This window comes from Sebastes umbrosus, chromosome 5, assembly GCF_015220745.1.
Source record: "Sebastes umbrosus isolate fSebUmb1 chromosome 5, fSebUmb1.pri, whole genome shotgun sequence".
NCBI lineage: Eukaryota > Metazoa > Chordata > Actinopteri > Perciformes > Sebastidae > Sebastes > Sebastes umbrosus.
Genome location: NC_051273.1, coordinates 33,136,254 through 33,162,226, shown reverse-complemented (window position 1 = coordinate 33,162,226; position 25,973 = coordinate 33,136,254). Strand labels below are relative to the sequence as shown.

General features: G+C 40.8%; 1 protein-coding gene across 2 annotated transcripts in view; it reads right to left on the bottom strand.

Moving 5' to 3' along the window:
- The window catches only part of nlgn1 (neuroligin 1), a 401,272-nt gene that overhangs the window by 211,250 nt on the left and 164,049 nt on the right, over positions 1-25,973 (bottom strand). For both annotated transcript variants that reach the window (XM_037769864.1, XM_037769865.1), the window contains exon 4: positions 17,635-17,787. In XM_037769864.1, coding sequence (XP_037625792.1) covers positions 17,635-17,787 — 153 coding nt within the window. The remainder of the gene's footprint in view (positions 1-17,634; positions 17,788-25,973) is intronic.

Sequence of the window (25,973 nt, the reverse complement as noted above, 5' to 3'; positions counted from 1 at the left end):
AGGGCCACTTATGAACCTGCAAGGCCAGCGCTTATAGATCTCCACTCCGATTCTCTCCAGTAATACACAAACATACACAAACACACAGGTGATATGACTGAACACTAATATGTACCTAACCTAATGTCTAGGAGGTGTTTCCTCTCGTTGCTGGTTAGATCTGACTATACTTGAAATTGTATTTTTTTTTATTACACTATGAATTTAGTTTGTGGTGCTCACTGAACTATATTTCAAAACCAGAATATATACATCCCCAAATTGTCTGTGTGGCTAGATACTGCTAGAGGTAACTCAGACAATAAGTATTTTGTTATTTGGGGTGAAATATTACTTATTTAAGATTCAATAATGAACGCATCAGGCCCATGCTGACCTCTATTTTTATGTTTATATATATACAGAATATATATGCCACGGTCCAGATGTTGGCAAAATCCTGCCAAAATGACAAACTATTGTATATATTTCTACTTTAATTTGCTTTCATATGAATATGAATTGTTGGATGTTGTCTTCCAAGGACATCTTAGGCAAATGGATCGATAATTAGACATCATTTTTTTGCTTATTTTTGTTTTGTTTTTTACTGTTATTGTCGTTGTAATTGGTCTTATTGAAAGACATAATGTATGCCATGCTAATTGAAGTGCGCCAATTTGAAGACAGTCACTGCAAGATCATTTGCATTCTCAAACATAACCGAGGGAGACACTTCCGATTTGAATATACAGCCACATAGTGAGCGGGAGGGAGGGAGGGAGGGAGAGAGAGAGAGAGAGAGAGAGAGAGAGAGAGTTGATTATTAAAAGGTGTATGTATATGGGTAAGATAGATGTTGGTGTAAACACAAGTTGCTGAGGCCTCGCAGTGCGGTTGTGTAGGAGGGGAAAAAAACAGAATTATTAATACTTATTCATATTAATATTGATGATTAAGTGGTTGATATTAATGGTGACTTCTTTAATTAGCATCAGCAGGATGCAATAATATGCTACTGATTCATTTTTCCTCATGCAAATCATGCGGTTAGTCTGCAAGGATGGCACTGCACCCTCTTTGGGTGATCTTTTTTGTTTTCTATTAAATCGCCAGCACAGGACATGTCTGTAAAAGGGTAGACTCGTGGGTACCCGTAGAATCCGTTTTCATTCACCAATATTGAGGTCAAAGGTCAAGGGGAACCCATTTAAAATTGCCATGCCAGTTTTTTTCTTTGCCGAAATTTAGTGTAACTTCATAGCGTTATTTAACGTTCTTCCCGACGAGTTAGCTCGACATGGTTGGTAACAATGGATTTATTGTTTTTTTAGTTTCATATGATACCAGTATCTTCACTCTAGTTCGAACACTCAGCCCGGCACAACCTCTAAAACACAGGATAGCATCAGATTTTTTAACATCGCAACTTTACTGTTTTAAGTAAAAAAGATAAACCCACTGTACGCTACACTGTAGACAAAACTAGGGACTATAGGTGATGCACCTTTGAACATTGGTGCAGCACGGAGGCACCCTTTAGCGTCTGTATTAGACGGCTTTCAACTGACTCCAATGTAAACCCATCTGTGTCATGATTAGACGTCAGGGACATTTTATACTCTTACATACAGTACATTCTTAAAAGTTTGCTTATAGGGAAGGGGGTCAGGGTGGATTGTTGGGTCAAACAAATGCAAGACTTTCACCCAGGAGACCGCTGTTCTCATGCACTGTTTATAGCTATACCTACAAAAAGTAATAGTAGTGGCACTGTAATTTGTATATATCTCACAAAATCTATTTGTATGTAATCCATACAGTATAATCATGAACCAGGTAGTATACAGAGTGACAAACGCTGCATAAGACAAGACTTTCACCCAGGAGACCGGTGACCGATGTCGCATTTAGCTGTTTTACATCATAGATTTACATTAGCAGCAGGTGGAGACCAAAGCTGAGCTAAAAAGAGAAGTGAATATCCGACTTGCGTCCAGAAAATACGACTAACTACTACTTGCCTTGTCTGCTGGATGTGTAAACATAGGCAACTCCCTGCTAACATAATCACCACAATGTCTTTATACATTGATAATATGTCAGTGTTGTAGGTGCAGAGACTGATGACAGCTAGTGGAGCTGAACAGGAAGTGTTGTCGGGACTTTGGCCCACTTTAAGGGTCCTTGCATACACTTGGATACTAACGGACACATGTACACATTTATTCCTTTAGTGGCTTCTGAATTATTCATATAACTAAACTTTCTGTTTTCATTAATTACAGATATCGAAGACTTGTGTACAATGCAATAATACAATTTTTCAAACTGATCGCGTCAGTGCACTGAGAACGTATAAAGTGCCAATTGCTGGCTTTTAAAAATACTTTGTATGCCAATAAACCGTTCAACTGAATTCAAATGAGACAGAAACAAACAGAGAGAGCGAGAGAGAGAGAGAACGGTAATGCTTACGGGAGATGGAGAGAAACAACGGGATCTTCCTCCCTCTCCTCCACCTCCTCATCCTTTTTTATCCTCCATATTGTTCTACCATTTCCACCGGGGGAAAACAAATGAATACATGGCGCGTGGTGAGAGCGGGAGCAAGGAGAAAAAGAGGAGGCTGACCTTTGAGAGGATTATGGGATTTGTGTTAGAACAAAAAGAGGAGGCAATATGGCAGATGTGTTCTGTAAAATAGACTATTTAGCAGCGTTGATTGCAAAGAGAGAAAGACAGTGGCAGACAAAAAGAGGAGAGGATCACTGTGTTAATGTAATGCTTTGTGAATAGCAGTTCACTGGGCCGATACACTCGTACCAGCAGAGTCGAGAGTTGTCTTAAGTGAGGTGGGGAGCGGGAGGATGCCATTTGATGGATTGCACATTTATTGTTGTACTTATCAATATTATACAGGTTGTCTATGGGGACCCTCTCTCCTGACAGCTTTGTAATGAAACAATTGGATCAGATTCCACATTGTAGGCTATTCACGGATATGGTTTATTATGACTCTCATCTTGGGTTTCGAAGAGAACGTTCTGGTGTCCCGTGACAATTAAATGCTGTTTCAGAAAAAGCACACACAAAATACTTACATATCTGACAATGTGTACAAAAACTATCATATTAGGAGATATTGAACAATACATCCACAGACTGAAGACAGAAACAAAGACAGAAGTGTACAAGGTGAGAGTAGCAATGCTTTCATGATGACATCATGAAAGTCAGCTATTCTTCATCCTCCGCTTACCATCTGCTGGCCATAAAACACCAAGTCCTTTCTCTCTCTCAGTCCCAACACATACACTGCATACAAACACACACCGATGTTGGACTGAAGTGGCTTCAGTGCCACGGCATTAACCAGTGATTTGGTTGTTGCTGATGTTGGCAGTGTAGGTTAATCGTTTTTTAGGGGATTTATACTGTACTAATATTGGTATTCTTAAATTTAAACTATACTTGTGGCAACCGAACATTTCCTTGCTAACAAGTTGAAAAAGCCCCGAATCAGCCCCTAGTAGGGATGTCACAACAACCAAAATTCTGAAAAAGTGACGGTACTCATTTTTCTACAGTACCGAGGGTACCGTATGATGCGTGCAGGGTCCGAAATTAACACCTGCCAAGCTGCTTCTATCCTCTGCTCACACACACACACAACATCGCCATGCAGCAGCGAAATGCAAACCCATCCTTGCCAGTATTAGACGGTAAGAGCAACTGACATAGCATAAAGAGAGAAAACGTCTGCATAGTAGGATAGTTGGGTCAAACAAACACAGGATTGTTACCCAGGAGACCGCTGTTCATATGTGAAACTAAGTCAACATTGACTAATTTTACTGTAGTTTTGTTACTTCATTTATGTACTTAAGTAATGCCGGTAACGTAACAAACATACTAATTTCACATAACAAACGTACATATTTTAACCTAAGAACACTATCTTTTCCTAAACCTAACTAAGCAGTTCTGTTGCCTAAACCTAACCAAGTAAACCTAAAAACTCAGTAAACCTAAGTTGGAAATTTATTTTGAAAAGACACTATGTAACAAGTGAAACTGACACACCGTCCCTGTCACGTCCAAAACTGGTACTAGAGGGGTACCAAGCTACAAATTGGGAGTGAGAATGTGTTGTAAAAACGTCAAGCAGAGAAAAAAAAAAAGAGGTTCATGTTACGTTCAACACATCCGACGTTCCTTTTTGTTTTTATAGTTGAATGCTAGCCAGTTTAGAATTCTAGCCTATATTGTATGGTTATGGTTAATTTCAGATACAGAAGTATGACTTGCACATAAATCATATTTAATAAAAGCCACATATTAACCAAACTGATATGGGTCCAACCCTCAAAAGCATTCATACACCATTTATCTCTTCTACACTCATGCTGCCCCCCCCACCCATCCCTTCCCTGGCTGCCTGGTGTCTCAGTGAGACGCTCCTTTCTGACCTCTAAAAATATGGCGACGGCAGATTTGTGGCTCATGCTGATAACCAATCAGATGGCTTGTGTCGTGCAGGGCGGACGGCCCCCATCGAGTCTTAAATCACATTTTCTCTTCATCGTTCTCTCTCTTCTCCGTCTCTCTGTCTTCTTTATCGCTTGTTGGCGATGGTTTTATTTGGTGCCGGCAGATAGTGGTGGTGAGTTCCTCAGTGTGGGCTGCAGAGAGACTGACAGCCTGAGAATCGGAACGGATCAAAGCCACGCTTACCTGGAACTACTTCAGACCGGTGGATAGAAGAGAATGAGACACAGTTGTCTGTGTGGGGAAATAGAATTAAGATTTAAAAAAAAATATCACACAGACAGACAGTTGTTCAGAGACCGGACCCCTCCGCTCCCCTACATTATGTAGTTTGCCGTGATCAGAGGTGTTACACACCACAAGCTTTGATCCTACTGCTACATGTGTCCATCTGCTGTACTAGCCTCCATTGCACTCCACAGGCGCGCGTGCGCACACACACACACACACACACACACACACACACACACACACACACACACACACACACACACACACACACACACACACACACACACACACACACACACACACACACACACACACACACACACACACACACACTCGTGCTCCAGCATGCATTCACACACGAGCGCAGACCAAAGCTTTGATCAATAAATAACATAGTCACAGGGGGGTTCTGTATACACATACAGTTGGCAGTGAGGTGCCTAGTAATAGCTCGGTGTGGAGGGATGTAATCTCATTTTGCTTCTCAACCCATCTCTCCATCTGCCCCCTGCTCCCCTGCCCAGCCAATCCACTTCTATCCAACCTCTAGCCAATCAGCTGGCCCCTTTGACCCCCGCCGGGCCAACAGTAGGATTAGTACAAGACTGTAATCGAGATACAACCACAAAGCTGAACCAACGTGAATCCCACTCTGCCCAGGAAGTCAACGTTTTGACCAATCAAATTGATCATCCAATCAAATCCAATTGTTCATGATTGAGATGTCCACAGTATAGAGGAGCCAAGATTAATCAAGGACATCGTAAAACCTTGGTGACTGAAATGAATGTGCACAAAAATGTATTAAACATGTTTGAGAGGAAAAACAAATCTGTGTGGTTGAACTCCTCACCACTGTGCAGCCTCTAGCAAGGGGCTGTGGATGGGCATAACTTCACTTTGAGGGGTCAAAAGTCAAATGTGTTGACTTTGCTCTTTGGGGGCGGGGGGAACTGTCACGTAAGTTTTATACCAAGCATTGAAATTATGACATTTATCTAGCATACGTACCATATGACAATGAGTAGGTTGAAAAATCCAATTCACCAGTTTAAAGTGAATTTGAAATTGTAGAGTGAGTCCAGGGTGTACTGCATGCTGGGATATGGCCCCTGCAACCCCAGACAAGACACTTGGGTATAGAGAACAGTTGTACGTGTCCCAGTGTTTCATACGGGCGGCAGTAAGGAACCGGAGGGGTCGCCGGTTCAAGTCCCCGCACGGACCAAGTACAGACCGTGAACTGGTAGCTTGAGAGGTGTTAGTTTGCCTCCTGGGCACTGCCGAGGCACCAACCCCCTAAAAATTGCTGCCCACTGCTCCTAATATACTAGGAATTAAATGCAGTAGCTAAATTTCAATTTCAGCTGTCCGATGTACAATGTGTTACAAAAAGATTGGATTTATATTACATTTACATATTTATCAACATGTCCAATATTGAACCATTTCCCAGTCTTATTGCGTGGTTAATGGTAATGAGGGCTTGGTTTTTGGGATAGGTACATTTTGATCATCCATACCAACTTCACCAATCAGTTGCACCAATACAAAACTAACAGCAGTGGCTTTTACAACCCAATGACACAAACTCCATCATTCATTTTAACCTAGCAAACTATCTTGCAATTTGCTCAACACATTGGTTTCATTGTTGATCAGACAGAGAGGACGGAAAGAAGACGGAATACATGCAAAAGAGAAAATAAAGGAAAGGTGGTACTGACTTAATCTGAAAGCTCATAGGCTACTGACTCGTATGACTGGGTAATGTCAATACAAAATGCAGATATGTTGTAATTGTAGCAACTCCGTTTTTTTTTTTTATTTGTTGGTTAAATTTGAAAATACATTTTTTGATTTTCCTAGTAGTCTTGATGGTTACTTAGATAGCTGTATGAGTTTTCAGACATACAGGTCAAATTGTGGAAGTTAGGTGAGTAGAAATAGAAGGAAAATAAAGCTCAAAATGACACTTGTAACAGTTTTAGGCACATTCCGGACTTTAGTTAGTAGATTTCAGATTAGTAGTATTAGTAGTATTTTAGTAGAGAATGTTTTCTTCAGTTAGTATAGTTTGTGTTAGTATTTTTAGTATTTAGGTCATTGCATAGTTTAAGAGCAGGCCAGAGATACAGAGAAGTTATTCAAGTAAAACAAGACAGAAGAGGATAGGAAGAAGAGTAAATTATTAGAGTTCAGAGTGTCAGGGATAGAAAGCATGCACATGCAAAACTGCCGGTTGGTTGGTTTCATTCGACCCCTTTAGTATCACAGAGCGTTTTGTGTCTTTATTATAAGAATAATTATCACATCACCTTTTAGTCCAGTTTGGCTTATTATTATTATTATAATTTAGCATTTGTATTTATTATTTAACCATGACTATTATCCAACCTACACCAAGTGATTTTAATGACTTGAACGTAATAAAATATCCTTAAGTCACAATGTATGGTTGGTGTGCCACAATGGTATCAAAGGATTTGGAGTAATATCATCCACGTGGTAAAATATGTTTTGGTAATTCTAACTTCAAATTAGTGATATGTAAAGCATGAAAGTTTTATCTTGACCCTGGATAACAGTTTGACAAAACAATTCCAACTCAAGGTTTGATTACTATTTTTTTCCAAAGCTTTCAACCATATCACATTCACCCACATTATTCACCCGACCCAGTCACCAGAAAAAAAATGTTGGCACTGTACCTGTCTGCAAACCGCAGATACGTTGAATGTTGACGTTTCTGAACCGAAAATTAGAAAAAAGATCATGGTCTGTGTTAAAATAATAACGTAAAAACCATAACAACGGAAAAAACGTGAATAAATAAAAAACGCCCTTTGCGGACTGAGTAAATGTTGAATTTATGCTTCTTACATAACGTTGTTATACTTGTTATTTAAGAAGCATGAACTCAACATTTACTTTACGTTTCACACAGGATGTGAACAGCAGTCTCTTGGGTGAAAGGCCTGTGTTTGTTGGACCCACCCGCCCTTTGTGGACTTTCTAGTTCTTTATACTCATTATTATACTGCGTTACTTTCAATAACGGCCGCTCCATATACTACATCACTTGCCTCTACCGAATGCAAAAACGTCCACATTCGAAAAAAACAACAACAAAAAAAAACGCCCACATTCAAAGTATCCACGGTTTGCAGAAATGTACAATGCCAACATTTTTTTCTTGCCGACTGTGCGGCTTCCACAAGCAGATGGAGTTTGCTCAGTTATGATTTCATCCATGGCACTTTAAGAACTTCTCTTCCATGTTGGCTTAATAAACTTCCATAATTACCTTTGAGCCAACATGGACTTGTAAAGCTATAGTAGGTGGACCTTGATTTGGGATTATTTTGTCAAACTACTAGTTTGTACTCAAATTTCCCCAAACTCTGCATGTGCATGCCCTGCAGCCTTTGGGTTTGGAGCACTGGCTCCTTTTTTGTTCCAAATCAAGCACTGTCATTATGCCTTCTGCAACAAATGGCTGAAATGAAACCAGCAACAATTGTAAGTCCACTGATCGATTGATTTTAGGAGTCATCCTCTGAAAAATGGTGTATTGGAACCGGATACTGGCCTTGACCATGTGTAACACATACTACATCAAACATGCATATCATTGTGTGCGTAATGGTGGGTTTGGTGGCATGTGGCTACAGACTCCTGGCGCTGTGGAGCGAGCCCAGATGGTCATCTGTTGTCCCGGCCTCAGCCAGACTTATCCGATCCCTGACGCATCGGCAGAACTGCCGAGAACCCCGCCACGCCAGCCCCCCGTGTTGCCAGATCACCATTAGCATAGCATAGCTTTCACCGTCATTGAAGCCCACTCACTGAATAAATCATTATGCCAACGTCATTGAGCCAAATGAGTAGGACCCAAACAAACCGAGCGATGGCAGACTGAGAGAACCACACAATGGCCAGGAGACTACAACGCCATAATGCCAAGACTGTGCCAAAAAAGCAAAGAGTGGCTTCCAAATGGGGGATACAGTCCTGGTGGTTTTAGCTACAAGATAACAACACTGAGTGTGGGTAACTTGGTCCAACTAATATATGTTATTCAGACTTGTAATGAACCTGCTATTAGCTGAAATCTTAGCCAAATTTTAGCTGCCGTTAGCCATGTTGCAATAGTATTACACACCCAGAACCAATTATCACAAGGACAAAGTTGTATTCTTACCAAGGCTGAAACAGCATTTAGACAATTATATTTCAACTGGAAAACTGAGTGTTGATAACATACAAAGTGGAATTAAAAAGCTAAATAACAGTTATCATAAAGTGCTGCAGGAATGAGTCCCAAAACCAGGAAATTAGTAGGCATTTTAGCACTTCCGGTTCCCTCGTCTGGAGGTCAGTGGGTTTTTTGAAAGGCTTTTTAGTTAGATGCCTGAAATAAGGTTTGTGCTTACCACAAGCTGAAGAGATTTTATTGTTTTGTTCTATAATATACAATACATCAGTACATATCCCACTTGTGAATTTAAAAGCTTTTACGTTTAAAAGGCGGTTGCTAACAGGTGGCAACCATGGTGTAGTTCCTCTATAGCCTGGCTTTAGCTTTTTTACTTCTGGTGATTGCAATCAAGTTTCAAAAATCATAAAAGTGGTGTTCATTTCTGAAGATCGTTGATTGATATAAGAGTATCATAAACGTCTGTTTGCCACAGATCTTATTTTCTGCAATAATCCATAACCCAATGGAACAATCCAACATTGTCTTTTTGTCGAGGGAACCTGTGCGATTGTAACTTGGTCCTACAAAAATATGTCATCCCTGCACCACTCTATTCCAACCATTCAGTTTTAGAAAAACAAAATTATCATATCAAATATGGAACATACAGACTGGAGCAGACCGTATGCTAATCTAATGTCAAATTTTGAGCCAATTTCACAATAAATGTGATGGAAAGCTATGGTCTCTGATCATGTTATCTGTCTCTGTTTGGTCTGGAGGTTTGATTCTACTGCAACTGCTCGCAACAAAACAGCTCATACGTCGGTACTTTATTATGATGAAAAGGACTGAACATTGGGACATCTTTGAACATGCAGTAATCTCTCTGTCTGTTTATACCCATAGGCATCATTGGTACATATTTAAAATGTATAGAACTCTTTCTTCTCAGTAATAGTGGGATTTGGTTCATGGCAGGACAGTGGGAAATATTGCATCAACTATTACAGCATGTCTCGATGCAGCATGTCCACTGATCAAAGCTCCTTCTGCCCTAAAATAGCCGAGGAAATGTTTGAGCTTCACTTGACTAATTTACAGGAGAGAACATCCGAGCAACACGGCGAAGGTTTGCTGATGATACATTTAGCAAAACCGCAACGATAAATGGTTTAAAAATGGCTTCATAAAGAGCTAAATTGCTACCTGAATACTCTCATATATAGCTTTTAACATGTATTCAGTATGTGTATATATATTACCTTTCTTCCAATAGATCACTTGTCCTTTAAGTTACCAGATACTCATACATTTCTTGTAACATCTGGCATGGAATGATCCTAAATAAAATGCATTACAGAGGGCAATAGAGGAAGCCAAGTGTCCTGGTGAATTCCTTGTGTCTTTACAGTATCTTCACAACTGAAAGCTGCAGTATTGACATATTGTAAGCATACGCACAACTTTGAAAAAACAAGTCTGTATTCATCAGGCTAAGGGGATAGCTGATCTCAACGATGTTACAAGGAGAAAGAGTGCTAATACGAATCCCGATGTTTGGAGGGGAAAGTAACCATTAGCCGCTAATAAAGACTCGAGCAAAGCACTTTGTTTAAGGGGTCAGATGCAGTCCGTGAGTTTCTGAGCGAGCGTGTGTTTGGGCTATACTAGCGAGGAAGGAAGCAGAGAAGGAGGGATAGGGGATAGAAGAGGAGAGGAGAGATGGCACAGAGGCACAGAAAGAGTAATGAACCCAAATCATTGGGGTATTCTTGTTTCAGGGAGAAAGAAATTAATAAGCATGAAAATAATAGTCCTCAACACTTAGCCAGCAGGACAAAAACTAACAGGAAAAGAAAGTGGCCCAATTAATGTGGAAGGGAGAAAATGAGAGAAGGTATATGACACGGAGAGAGAGTAATATTTGGGAAGGGTAAACATTAGGGATAAGGCCTGTGTGAGAGGAAATGCTCCTCAAGCAAACACACATATAGTCCTAATTTGGATACAATTAAAGCCATGCAGGTGTAATGTATGTGTGTTTCAGAGTATAAGTATACATCTCGTGAAATGTCTCAGCATTTTGGACCATCATGGGGTACTAAATCACTCTACTGACACCCAGAGTGATAATGATGAAGCTACCTAGAGGTAGAGCTGACGGTCCTCCAATCCGAACGTCAGCAGTTTGATCCCCGGTTCCTCCGGTCACATGTCGAAGTGTCCTTGAGCAAGATACTGAACCCCACATTGCTCCCAAAGGCTGCACCATCGGAGTATTTAGATTAGATCCTGATGGGCAAGTAGGCACCTCGTGAATGAGTGAATGCTGACATGTAGTTCAAAGCGCTTTGAGTGGTCAGAAAATTAGAAAACCGCTGTATAAAATACAAGTCTATTTACCTTATTTGTATTTTTGTATTTATTTTCTTATCGTAGAATCATAAAATAATCCAGAAAGTACTCACACAAGAACAGGCTATTCATTAATAATTAAGCAATCAGCATATTAAATCCAAGTACTTTGATTTTTGTGAGACACCTACGCTTGCATCACGTTTTCCTTTCTCCGGCAGCTTGCTGGTTCTTTTTTTTCCTGTGCACGGTCTTTTCTCAAGCGGAGGGCAGCAGAGTTAGAGAAGCAGTGCCGTGCCGTGCAGAGAAATGGATATTTTACTGGCCAGGTATATCTTAAAACAATCAGAGGCTTGATGAATTGGCTGAATGGCTGATGTATGGCTGGAATGGAAGGGGTATTTGGAGAAGGTTTGAGTCAGGGAAATGCACCTCATCAATCAGCGTGATTAAAGGTTTTGGCTGGGCCGAAACAAACTCGACGCTGTGAGGGCCTGCCTGGCCTTAAAGGCACAGTCCGCTGTTTGGTAGATACAACAAACAAGCTCTGTGTATGTATTGGTTTCATGTATTGGCAGTTGCGATCAACTTTTGTGGTTTTGTGGTTTGGATTTACTAGATATTAAACTGCCAACAACTTGGGATCACTTCTATTCACTACAGGGACAGAGTTGAGGATAGCCAGCTATCTGAATGATATGGTACTTAGTCTCTTAAGTAGTTCAAGTATTAAGTAAAACAAAAACCAACCTACAGCAGATTGTCCCATTATAAACCAAGGAGGAGTTAGATAACGGAGACAATAAATACTCGCCGCCCATAATAATGACACTTTGACAGCACTATACCATGTGTTCCATCAACACCCCCATCTGCACACGGGAAAAATTCTCCTAATTCATTAAACACACACGTTCATACACACCAGTGGACACACACTGACAGTAGCATACTATATACGTGCCCCGTGGCCAAATCCATTGTAGCCAAGGCCCTTAAACGATAAATACAGCTTCGCGTCAGCAGCTCTGCATATTTAAAGCCACTAATGGCTTCCCTGCAAAGCGCTCGCTCTCACAGACACACAAACACACACACTATAAGCCAAGGAGAGAAAAAAATCACTGGTGCGAGAGTAGGGAGTTCTGTCAGCAGAGCAGCATCTCCAAGCGAACAGGTGCTGCAATGGCTGGCTGGGTAAGGTCAAGCGCACGCTTTAACCAACGGAGGCTAACTGGGCCCGGCTGGAGAACATAATTATGAGTCTGGGAGACGGTTGAAAGTTATTAATGAAGGAAGGTGTTTACTGTTTTCTAGTCTTTTAGTCAATGATCTGAAAATGCCTTTTGTGAGATCTATAATACCTTGTGGATTGGACTCATCTTTCATTCATTCACATGCATGGTCAGCCCTGGTCCGCCCCCTGAAGGCTTTCAGGAAACATGCCATCTGTCGGAGGTGGGGGGCGGGGGGGTTGGGCGATCAGAGAGGTTTTTCAGACTCAAGGTCATTTTGTAAAATAATTCTGTATGTTTGGTTGTTGATGGTGAAAGTAGTTGTCAAACTGTGGGTCCAGCGAACCCACTCATGGGTCCTTCAAGTGAGCTCTGATGAGGTCCCTCAAAGTCCACACCACATGTTAGAGCTAACCTCTCCATGCGCTGATGAGTTGACCAGTGTGATTGGTCAACATGACACGTAAACGTTACATTAGCAGGTATACGTTGGTCTATTTATGTAGAAAATGGAGAACAACATAGTTTTTCACATGATCTAAAAGTCTGTATAGGCTTAATTTTATAAAAAAAAAAAAAAAAAAGTCTCTCATCGGGACTAATCTCTGCATGAGTTCCCCTAGACCGCTGCAGTAAACATTCACCCAGTAAAAAAAGCTGCATTGTTATGAACCTTACTAAATGGATATGGACCTTAGTTTAAGGTGCTGCTGGATTATGACATGCCACACATCCAGGTACGACTAGTTACCTCCTTCAAAGGCCTTGAAGGAAGTTATGTTTTCACCGATGTTGGTTTGTTTGTTTGTCTGTCTGTTAGCAGTATTACTCCAAAATTTTGCAATGGATTTGAATGACTTTTTTTGGAGGGGTTGAGTGTAGCACAATGAACAATCCATTCGATTTTCGTAGCGATCCGGATCACGATACGGATTCAGGAATTTTTTTAAGGATTCCGATCAGCCTGAGCATTAAAACCACAGGGTATAACACATGCACAGTGTAACTGATGATGCGTTGATGGCGCGTTGATGGCACGTTGATGGCGCATTGATGGCGCGTTGATGGCGCATTGATGCCGCATCGATGGCGCGTTTATGACGCGTAACCCTGATATTTTCCTTATGAGAGCAGAGCGATACGGGTATGGATGTGTGGCGAGACTCCGAGGTACGATAGCTGCTTGCCGTCTGTGGTGTGAAAGATAAAAGCGGTAGATGACGGGATGGCAGGCAACGTAGTGTAACGTTATACAGACATAACAAGGCTGCTGAATGAGGGTGCTGTTCTAGTTTAATGTGTTTTTTGCTCTGTACCAGGACCAAAGTAACATTACACAGCTGAGGACAAGCTTGCACTATTGGCTGTTTGTAGAACTTGCACTTTCGCCAAGGTGAGGTCATTAATATACATAATCAATTAAGCTTCTTGCATGTGAAATTAAAACAAAGTAATGATAACCCTCTCCCTAAGGGATCCTGAAAGAAAGGAACCTGGTATGAACTTCAGTAGGTGGACCAAGAGTGGAAAACGCCGTGGTATAGATCCACATGCCTCCAGCACAATTTCACGTACTTTGAGAATCAATGGCAATATCTCCAAATAATTACTGAGACAACGTTAGGGGAATAAATGAAACCTGTCTATGTTGTACTTTACTCAATACTAGACTTAATGGCTTGTTAAAGATGGGTCTTTTTGGCAGTAGAGCTATTTACATACTTACTAAAGAGTGGATGACTGACTGGAAAGCCCAGCGGTTATGAGTCTTACACCTACTGTAGCTGAGTACACACTCTCTACGTGTCACTCACACACACACACACACACACACACATACATACATACACACACACACACACACACTATCACATGTTTGGTGAGGTAAAGCCGTATGCTTTTGTCCATTGCCAGGGGGGTAAACACAAACACATAGAGTCTAATCTGAGAGCAAACAGCGGCGCCTCATGTTAACCAGCAGGGATACAGTTTCCCTCAACACCATGAGGCCTACAGCAGTTAAGAGCTCGCACATCAGAAACCGAGAGAGAGAGAGAGAGACCTGATTCATCCTGGCACGTATAAAATAATTAAAAGTAAGAACGTGATTGATTTATCCTTTACTTTGCTCATCTTTTGGGCACGTTGTCCACTTTTTGTGATGTCTCTGATAGTAAATGAGAATGGTAAACATGATGCTGTAAATATCTGAAATTAAAATGTGTCGACACCGACATGTCAGTTCTCAACAGCATTTTCCCACAGAAATATCATAACCATTTGCCATTAATATTGTTTTCATTATCGATCAATCTATCAATCATTCAATGAATCAATTTATTATTAACCCTGTAAAATATGACAAAATAGTGAAAACAACTCAAAGTATTTAAATAGCTTTGGTTGTCAAACCAACAGTCCCAACACTCAGAATTATTAAATGTATGATGACCAAACATAGAAAACAAACATGGTCACATTAGAAACTGGAACCAGGAAATGCATATTTAGTTAATAGTGTAAAGTGAGTATTAATTGGCTCAGAAGTTAGCACTGGTGCCTCACAACAGGAAGTTCCAAGATTTGAATCTCAGCCATGAACACATGCAGGTTTGGACTTGAGATTTTGGGTTTGCGAAATGTTCATATTTGTGAAGTATATCCACAGTTTATACTGTATCACCATCTGTATACAGGAGTTGATACATGTGTTTGTCCTTTCACACTGGCAGAGTCTCCTGCCCCCGTCATGATCCTGAGATGGAATAAGTGGGTATTGAAAAGGAATGAATGATTTGTAACTGCAGATGATGGAGTACGTTGTTTAATATCGTGGTTCTGGCAGGGCCCGAAGGTTGCCGAGGGGGGGGAATGCTTGTCCATCCAGTCACCGGCTGACTGACAGTTATATCTCCAAGAGACGTGAACCACAGTTACTCCACTGGCAAGTGGAACGCAGCAAGAAACAAGCAAGAAAGTCCACAGAGGGCGGGTGGGAGTGGTGGTGGATGGGTCAAACAAACATAGGACCGCTGTTCACGTCCCGCGTGAAACTAAAAGTAAACGTTGACTTATACGCTTATTACATACTTGTCACGTGACGTTATGTAACGTTGCATAAGAAAGTCTGCTAAGGGTGGTTGTTGAGGGGGGGTTGTCCATCCAGTCACTGGTTGACTGACAGTTATATCTCAGAGAGAAATGAACCCCAGTTACTCCAATGGCATATAGGAAAAAATTTTGGGGCATTGTACGTTTCCGCTAACCACGGATAGGCCTACTTTGAATGTTTTTTGCATTCGGTCAGAGCAAGTGACGTAGTATAATGAGCGACCGTTACGAGGTGTCGTACAACAAGCAAGAAAGTCCACGGAGGGCGGGTGGGAGTGCTGGTGGATGGGTCAAACAAACATAGGACCGCTGTTCACGTCCAGTGTGAAACTAAAAGTAAATGTTGACTTATACGCTTATTACATAACATTGTTATGCTTGTTACGTGACGTTATGTAACATTACATAAGAAAGTTCGCTAAGGGCGGTTGTTATTTATTGACACTGGTTTATTACGTTATTAATAGAGTATTTCATCAGACTATATGCAATAAAACATTAAGCTTTTCACTGATAAGTCACGTCAAAGAGACCAGGGCCTGAATAAGTGATGAGAGAACATACAGAGACAATGCAGACCACCTGCAGAGAACATTAATGTTGTGCGTCATGTTCTATGTCTGCTATAAACATCTCAAAGAATCACCTTTAAGCCTTTAGGCTCATTCTTCGTACACACACACACACACACACACACCAATATGTGCACACACACCAATATGTGCACACACACCAATATGTGCACACACATAAATGCCCCCAGACGAACGGTATTCTAGTTGAGTGAAAGGCGGATATTGCCCTATATCTTTATTCTGCTATGGTTTAATAAGATAGAGAGAAGAAAAAACCCCAGAAACCAAAACAACGTGGAAATGGAATCAGCTCCTTCCATCCAAACAAATGACAGCACAATCTCATTAAGGACGGAGGCAGCGAACCTTTAGTTTCCGTCATGTGTCGCAATATCTACCTGCCCTCTGGGGTAAGGCTGTGACATCCATACACAGGAGAAAAAGGAATCAGGCATTAGACTGATGAGAAAAGATAAGATAGATGAGGAGGAAAATGAAAAAAAGAAGAAGAAGAAGAAGGGACTGCAGATCAGAGGAGACGTTGCCACGGTAGATTAAAGTGTAAGAAAGGAGACGGGTAGACGAGTAGATGCGCAAAGCGTGGTAACTGGGCCAAATCCGGAGTCCGAGTGTCAGCTCTGCGATAGACGTGTCAGTTTCAACACATGCATGTATCAGTACGGGAACACGTTATGCGCCAAAAAAAATTCTGATGTAGCCCAGATATGGATATGAAGTATGTCAAGTTCTGTATACATCATCAAAATGAAAGCTCAGATACGTGATACATGACAACGACATCATGTTAGTATGCCTTAAACATCGGACAAATGCTCGCATGGTGTTTCTTTTTCAAGGTAAATTGGGTTGGTATGACGCATTATTCCCACAATATTTCAAACAATAGCTTCACAGTATAACAATAGACAGTATTATATGATAAACTGCTCAACAGAAAGTAAAAAACCTCAGTAACAAAAGGACAAATCACAACCAAAGACCTCCCAACGATTCAAATCTAAGCCTTTAGATAGAAATGTCTGAACTGTAACCGACAAAGAGCAGGTTTTAGCTGCAGAAACCAGTTTGAACCTGTTATTAACAAGCATAAAACACCAATGAAACCAAGCGAGGAGCCCAGATTTCTGATACAGAATCAGAATCAGAGCTCTCTGGGATATCACCAGCAGCAGCAGCAGCACATGGAATCACAAAGATGGACGGAAGGAACAAGGAAAGGAAGAAGGTGTTCATGCTAAGCTATAAAGTCATTGGAAAATACCAGCAACAGCACATGGAATTACCAAAAGAGATTGATGCAAAGAAAGAAAGAAAGAAAAACAACAATCTGACAACAGTGGTTGTGTATCACACAGTACAGCAGGTTCCTTACCTAGGACGCCCAGCCGGTAGTTGACAGTTATGACAATCACATTTCCATAGCTGGCCAGGATGCTGCCGTCAAACATATTCCCAGTTCCTTCCATGTAGGAGCCCCCGTGGATGAAAACCATCACCGGCTTGGGGCTTCCACTCTCCCTGATGTCTGGAGGAGAGGGGGGGAGAGGAAGAAGAGGAGGAGGAGGAGGAGGTGGAGAAGGCAGAAGGACTGATTAGATGACAGATTGAAGGTGACAGCCAGAGATGAAATTTCAATACTTTAGGGGGCTTTGGGCCACCTCTTGAATTTTCTTTTTTTTTTTTTTTTTTTTTGTCTGAGTAATCTTGGCACACTGGCTTTTTTTAACACGGAGACCTTGTTAGTTTGAGGCGTCAAACCATTCATTTTTTTTTTCTTTTCGACATGAAGGCCGTGACATGTTTGTGGTGATTGGAAAAAAAATGTTATTTATTTATTAACCTATTTTAAATCCTGCATAGGTGTTAATGAAACAGGATATTTAAAGTGCCGGGTTTTAATTTTCCTCCGGGGCGATGAACTGTCAACATGCAAGAGTGGCAATCTACACTGTCACACCGTGTTGAGGTAAAACCGGTGCGATTAATAATAATGGAAGAAAATCTAATAATAAAAAAAAAAATGGCGTATTAGGTTGGACATTTTTTAATAAAAAAAAAGCTTTATTAAAACTTTGATTTGAATTCAAGTTAACACGTCATAGTTGTTTAGCTGTATAGGAAAATGTTCGCCTTGACTTTGTGAATATAAATAAATGAATGCATGTTTTGTTAAAAGTGAAGGACAGGATGTTGATTCAGCTTTAAAATTGCACCTCAATCATTTCCATAAATCACAGTGTAATAAGACAGTAGCTAAATAAAACACTGGAATGACTTTTATTTATTGCAACAAAGCGGGGAGGCGTGTTTTCTATTAACACAGGAATATTTTTTTCTCTGAATGTGTTGCATCTGTGAAATATGAGGTCAAGGAGAGGAGAATGGTGAGCCTGCTGTTAGCGGCGGAATTAGCCGTATTAAAATGTGTTACATCTGGCTGATTAGAGAAGGGAGAACGGAGAGGGGGCTTGTATTGCAAGGCTTTAGCCTTTCCTCGACGTGGTTCTGGCAAAAAGGATGAGAAGACTTGGGAGAGATCTAACGGCGTGCTGCAAACCCACGTTTCAAAACAAGGTTTTCACTTTCATCTTCTGCATCTCAGAGATGATGCTTTTTTCATCTTGCTTCCTTAACTATCTCCATCAGTACATACAGCAGCAGCACACACATCGTTTATCCCACTGATGTTTTTACCACTGAGGGACTCGGGGTCCGGGGAGAGATCAGTGAGTCTATGCGGAATTAAAAATTAACCAAGCAAGAAAATAGAGAAGCGTTACCTCTGAGACGAGAGAATGCTCCTACAGTGTGTGTGTGTGTTTAAAGTGCTCACAACCCAGGGGGGGTGGACATATTAATGTATACACCTAAGGGAAAAACTTCAACTCTGAAGGAACTTAATCACAGTAACAAACACTGCTTATGAAGGTGGCTCAATTATGCTTTAATGTACTCTACTGTAAATAATGCACCAGTATGGTTCCTTTGATGAAACAATGTGTTATATTTTTAAAAGACTGTATTAAAATAATAAGAAAAAAAATTGGTGTGTTTCCCCCCCACTATACCTTCCTTGTGCATGATTAAAGATGAAAAGACAATACATTCCCCAAGAAACAGGACATTATGCAGCAGAAATTAGAGGGAGGAAGTGAATATTACAGTCTAGTGTCTGTATGTTGGGCAACTGCAGAAATAGTTTTCTCCCCAACAGAGAATATAAAATAGACTTGAAAAAAAAAAAACTCAATTGGCAAAAGGAAATGGGGTAAAAGAAAACAAAAAAATCGAGCAGGAAATGAATATGAGGCACGTCGAGGTAAAATGCCATCTCCTTGTCTTGTGTGTTTGCGTGCGTGCTATGTTTGTCCTTTCCTCCGTTTCTCTCGGTGCAGAGCTCATTACATCACTTCTATCATCCTCTGTCCTTTGGAGTGTTTTTCTGCTAGTTGTTCTGCTCCCTCTGTCGCAGCAGGCAGTGGCCACATCATAACTCTCCTCTGGAAGGCTTCCAGAAACTCCTGACAAAAAAGGTCAGGGGATTATGGGCAGGAGTGTGTGTGTGTGTGTGTGTGTGTGTGTGCGTGTGTGTGTGTGTGTGTGTGTGCGTGTACCTCACAGTGCAGATATGTGTGTAACTTGGCAAAAGGAGTTGAGGGAAGACAAAAAGCACAAATCATTAGCATGTCAATGAAGATGATGTTGATATCAATCAACAACCATATGATGATGATGAATAGGATTATGGTGATGACGGTGATGATGATGACAATGACAGTGATGACGACGATGACGATGATGATGACGATGACAGTGATGACGATGACAGTGATGACGATGATGACGATGACAGTGATGACGGTGACAGTTATGATGACGATGACAGTGATGACGATGACGATAACGATGACAGTGATGATGATGACAATGACAGTGATGACGACGATGACAGTTATGATGACGATGACAGTGATGACGATGATGATGACGATGACAGTGATGACGATGACGATGATGATGACAGTGATGACGATGATGATGATGACGATGACAGTGATGACGATGATGACGATGACAGTTATGATGACGATGACAGTGATGACGATGACAGTGATGACGATGACAGTGATGATGATGACGATGACAGTGATGACAGTGATGACGACGATGACAATGATGATGACAATGACAATGACAGTGATGATGACGATGACGATGATGATGATGATGACGATGATGACGATGACAGTGATGACGACGATGACGATGACAGTGATGAGGATGATGATGATGAGGATGATGATGACGATGATGACGATGACAGTGATGACGACGATGACGATGACATTGACGATAATGATGATGATGATGACGATGACTGTGACGATGATGACGATGACAGTGATGATGATGACTACGATGATGATGATGATGACAGTGATGACGATGACAGTGATGATGATGATGATGATGACAGTGATGATGATGATGATGATGACAGTGATGATGATGATGATGATGACAGTGATGATGATGATGATGATGACAGTGATGATGATGATGATGATGATGATGACAGTGATGACGATGACAGTGATGATGATTATGATGATGATGATGATGACAGTGATGACGATGACAGTGATGATGATTATGATGATGATGATGATGACAGTGATGATGATGATGACAGTGACGATGATGATGATGATGATGATTATGACGACGATGACAGTGATGATGACGATGATGATAATGATGATAGTAGTGGTGGTGGTGATGTTGATGATGGTGACGATGATGATGATAATGATGATGCAACACATTCTCACTCCCAAACACCTCCGTTTGGTCAGTGGCCCTAAGCTTCAAATTATGACACTCTAGGTTTCCCTCCAGTGACAGTTGTGAACGCCATTGACGGCGTGTCAGTTTCCGCTCATTACATGCATACAGTCTCTTCTCAAAATAAATGTAATTTCTAAAATAAATTGAATAATTTCCTTTTATAAATTATTTTTTAGGTTTACTTACACAACAAAACTACTGTACTTAGGTTAGGTTTAGGAAAAGATGGTGGTTTACAACTGTCATTACAGAAGTTACCTAATTACAGTAAAAATACGTCAAAGTTGACTTGGTTTCATATGGCACAACAGCCCTCTCCTGGGAGAAAGTCCCCTCCCACCCGCCCTACGCACACTTTCTCTTTCTTTATACTACGTCAGTTGCTCTGACGTCTAATAATAACGCCGGTGGGTTTACATTGGAGTTAGTTGAAAGCCCGGTGTCTCTCATAGGGTGCCTCGTTGCATAGCTATCAGACGTCGAGGGCCACTGAATGCTGCTGCTGCTGACAACCCATGACATTGATAATGATGTTGATGAGCATTGCTCATGGCAACCACAACGGTAATGATGGCCATAAAGCCATAAACTACCATACAACTGAAGATGATGTTGATGATAGCAGCCAACCAATGGTGATGATGAAGCTGATGCAAAGGATGGTGACGGCTACAACAGTAAAGATGATGTTGACGATGAAGATGATGACATCCCATGAGGATGATCATATTAATGATAAGGACAACTATGGTTATGATGATGATGAGGAGGAGGAGGAGGAGGAGGAGGAGGAGGAGGAGGAGGAGGAGGATGCTGCGATCTAATCTTCATGTATATATATATCATGTATTTTTCTTTAAAGCAATATAGATGATATCTCATTGGATTTCTCAAATCTGTATACTCTACAGGAGCTGTATGATATTTCACTGTTTCCTCTATATGTGTATATATATATATATATATATATATATGCTCTCAAGTATTACATGAATATATTAATTTCTGCTGCAGCGGGATACATCCAGCACGGCTGCCTCTTTTTGTTCAGTGCTGAAGGTCAATGGTAATGAGGTGAGGTTAGGATAAAATTGTCTTGGCAATGTTAGAGCATTTGATGGATTTACCTGCATTTACTGGCTGAAACAGGTCCCGGTGTATATTGAAAACACTGTACAAGTTTATGCAATCCAGCTTGCTCTCAGTATGGTTTCCTGGCGTCCTTCATTGGCTGCCACAGCGAGACTTGAAACCTGTCTCTCCGATTCCTCTAATTTATCAATTAATCCTTATTCACCTGATTGCAAATGTTATCTTGCAAATATCATCCTCTTTGCGTGAAGTGAGATTATGGTGAATTTGGGGGTATTTGTATGATTATTTTTAATATTAATATGCCCTTTTATTTATTTTGTTTAAAGTAACTTTAAATGATTTTCAATAAAGGGGTTTGGAAACAGGCGGGGACATCCAACTGTCCTCCAGGTTGTTGTTTTTTTGTTGTTTTTTTCATAGCGAGCAGCGAGATGAAAGCTTCCTCTGAGAAGAGCTGAAAATGAGATGCAATCTCGTAGTGATTTGACCACTCAATCTTTCCAGGGATGGGGTGTGGGTGAGTCAGAGGATAGGTACCATGCCAACATGGAGTAGATCATTGCTTCCTCGAGGATGAGGTTATGATCAAAGAGATTCAGGTGCTTTAGATTTCTCTGAGCAAACCCGGAGAGATGCCCTTGGGCTGTTGCAACAACTTCTGTAACCTCTCCCTCTGCCGGTGTAGAGGACTTATCAAACCAACAGCAGACACAAGAAGCAGAGTTTTTTTTTTTTTTTTCTATCCTGGCCTCAGCTTTTTGCTGCAGGGAGTGAAGCCACGGGGACTCTCTGTAAAAGCAACAGGAAACAAAGTGAGGGGCTGGTGGTGAACGCCAATTCAAATGCTTCCAGATGAAATGCTTCTGTGTAATCAGTGCGACTGTGCTGGCGTAAGTCATTAGAGAGCGTGTCCGCTGGACTGTGTAAGACGGCGTAAGTACGAACATGTAATGACATGCAGATTTGATGGCATATTTACTTCAGCCATATGCAACTGAATATTTGCTTCGCATTACATTTTGGGGCTAATTATATTATTTTACCATAATTTGCTTTGACTGCATTGCATGTCATCATAACATATAATGTGTATTTGAGCTGTTATGTTGCTGTTAATAACAAAAACATTCAAGGACTTGTCGTGAGACGAGATTGTTCGTTCATTTCCAAAGTTTAAAATGACCTATTTTATATTATACTGCAGGGCTCCGGAGTGCCACTATTTTAGTCGAATATGAGACCCTATACTCCACGTCAAGAGACATCACAACCATAAAACATACCAGTAATTAAAAAAGAAGAGAACTAGTGATTGTTTTTATGTCAAAAAAATGCTGCGGTGCCCGTCATGCCTCATCAACACTGGGAATGTCAAGAGCGCATGGCGGCGAGTTTGCCTTTCATAATGGCCGTTTCATTTCATTATAAATATCATTTATATTTATTTTAGACAGAAAGGTTAAGAAACGTGTGGTTATTTGTAAATAATAGTAATAATCCACATTAAAACCCGTACTATATTTATTCATGGAGCTCTCCAAGTCACTGCATGTTCTACAACACTGTCCAGCATATATTTCAGAATAAAAGCCTTGTGTTAACAAATGAAGAATTCTGTCCACAGAAAAAATGCTTTAGGGCTTTTATTTTGAAATGAAAGTAGGAAGTGTTGATTTAAACCCCACCCATTAATTATTCATGGAGCTCTCCGAGTCACTGCATGTTCCACATCACTCTCCTGCACATATTTCAGAATAAAAGCCTTGTGTTAACAAATGATGGAGTTCTGTCCATAGAAAAAAAAAATGTTTTAGGGTTTTTATTTTGAAATGAAAGCAGGAAGTATTGATTTAAAATTAAGTCTTTACTTTTTTTTTTAACTCCGTGACATCGAAACTGTAGTAATGTTGCTGGTATGATGTTAATATACAGTTAATAGATCACCTTCACCGTCTGTTGTTGATGTGAACCGCGTGCGGCTCGTGTCAAAAACAGGTGAGACCTCAAATCAACAATAAAAAACAACAGGTAACGCAGCCACCACGCGCTCCTGACATTCCCAGTGTAGACAAGGCTTTACACCTGTCCCCGGCCCTGAGCGGCTCAGCCCAGACTGCCATCATCGGCGGAGCACCGGTCTGTCTCCCCAGTCCTCGGTAGGACGCCTAATCCTGATCAGAGGCGCAGAAGTGTGTGTGGGCATTTAAGTGTGTGACACTGTACATTTGATGATCGCCAAACAGCTGATCTGCTCATAGCACATCTCTTTCTCTATCACTCAACCGCTCACTCACTACGCACGCAATACATTACGCTACTCTGATTCCTACGTAATATGTAAACACGTGGATACCTGACGGTACCGTAGGTAGACTGTTTGGGACACATAGTAAACTCACTATAGACGCATCCAGGGGACTCACCCTATTTTATTTTTCCCGATAATGCTACATAGCGAACAACAAATGCATGTTGAAATTATCAGGACGAGAGCTTGTTAACGGGAGGTGCCATTGATTTAGATTATGATGCGTTCAGGAACTGTTCAGTAAAAATGAGGACAAAGGTAAAATTCTAATGTTATCATGACGTGTTCAAATGTAATCTTGTAAAATATATGTGGTTTGAAGGATATGTTTTCACAGCAATATAAAATAGATAATAAAGAAGGAATAATGACCTGTTTATTACCGTTGAACTAAAGGAGGAGAGTATGTTGATGGGATTTATTGTTTTACTCTTGGTTTTTTACCTTGGTATCAAATTGGTATCGAGAATCTGGAATTTCGCTGGCATTGATATTGACTGTTACATTTCTTTTATTGTGACATCCCTAGTGTAGGCCTATGGGAACTGACAAAATGCTTAAAATATGTTATTGTGGCAGCAAAAGGGCGCAGTGAAAAATTGTGTGTGCACCTAAATTATGTGCTGGTGCACCTAAATGAAAAAGTTAGCCGCACCAGTACAACCAATGTAAAAAGTTAGTCTGGAGCCCTGTCCAGACAAGTGACCTATTGCGAACTGGAGAGTAATTACTGTCCTTTCTTAGGCCGAGTTCATGTTGATGGAATTACCATAATTACCCGAAGGTAATTAAATCCAAATATAATAGATAAAGTAGGGCTTTATGGTACATAATTAAATCCCTTCAGCGAAACTGACTGCGATTTAAGAACTTGAGCTAACTTGAGTCATGACATGAACAATTTGCAAGACATCAATTCCTATATCATCCATTTCATAAGACGTGAATGTGGCTCATCAAGTCCGTGTTGAATGCAAAGACCAGTTTACTTGCTAATGCACTTTATTCGACTTAAAGGTTAACTTCTGTATTTTTCAACCTAGACTTTATTTTCCCACGTTTTTGTGTCTAAGTGTACAATAGGGACAACGCTTTTTAAAAATTGGTCCAGTATTGGGGAAGAACCTGCAGCCAGCAGTCACTAAACGGGCTGTAATGTAATCTCTCAGGGACAATTCCACACCGTCAATGTACGTCCACTAATTATAAGTGTCTGACAACATCAGAGTTTGTAGAGTTAGAGTACAGAAAGTGTAGCTTATTGTTATCTAAAAGATTGTCAGTGTCATGGCTGAATATTTAGTTATGTCAACAATGTGGACGCGAGGCAAGATTTCAAAACAAGACTTCTCCAAGCAAGACTTGGTTAGACCAGAGACTGTGTGTAAGAAGTGGACGTAGTCAACCTGACGTCACCCATTGGTTTGTGGACTACCATTTTGAAGCCTTGAGTTTGGCAT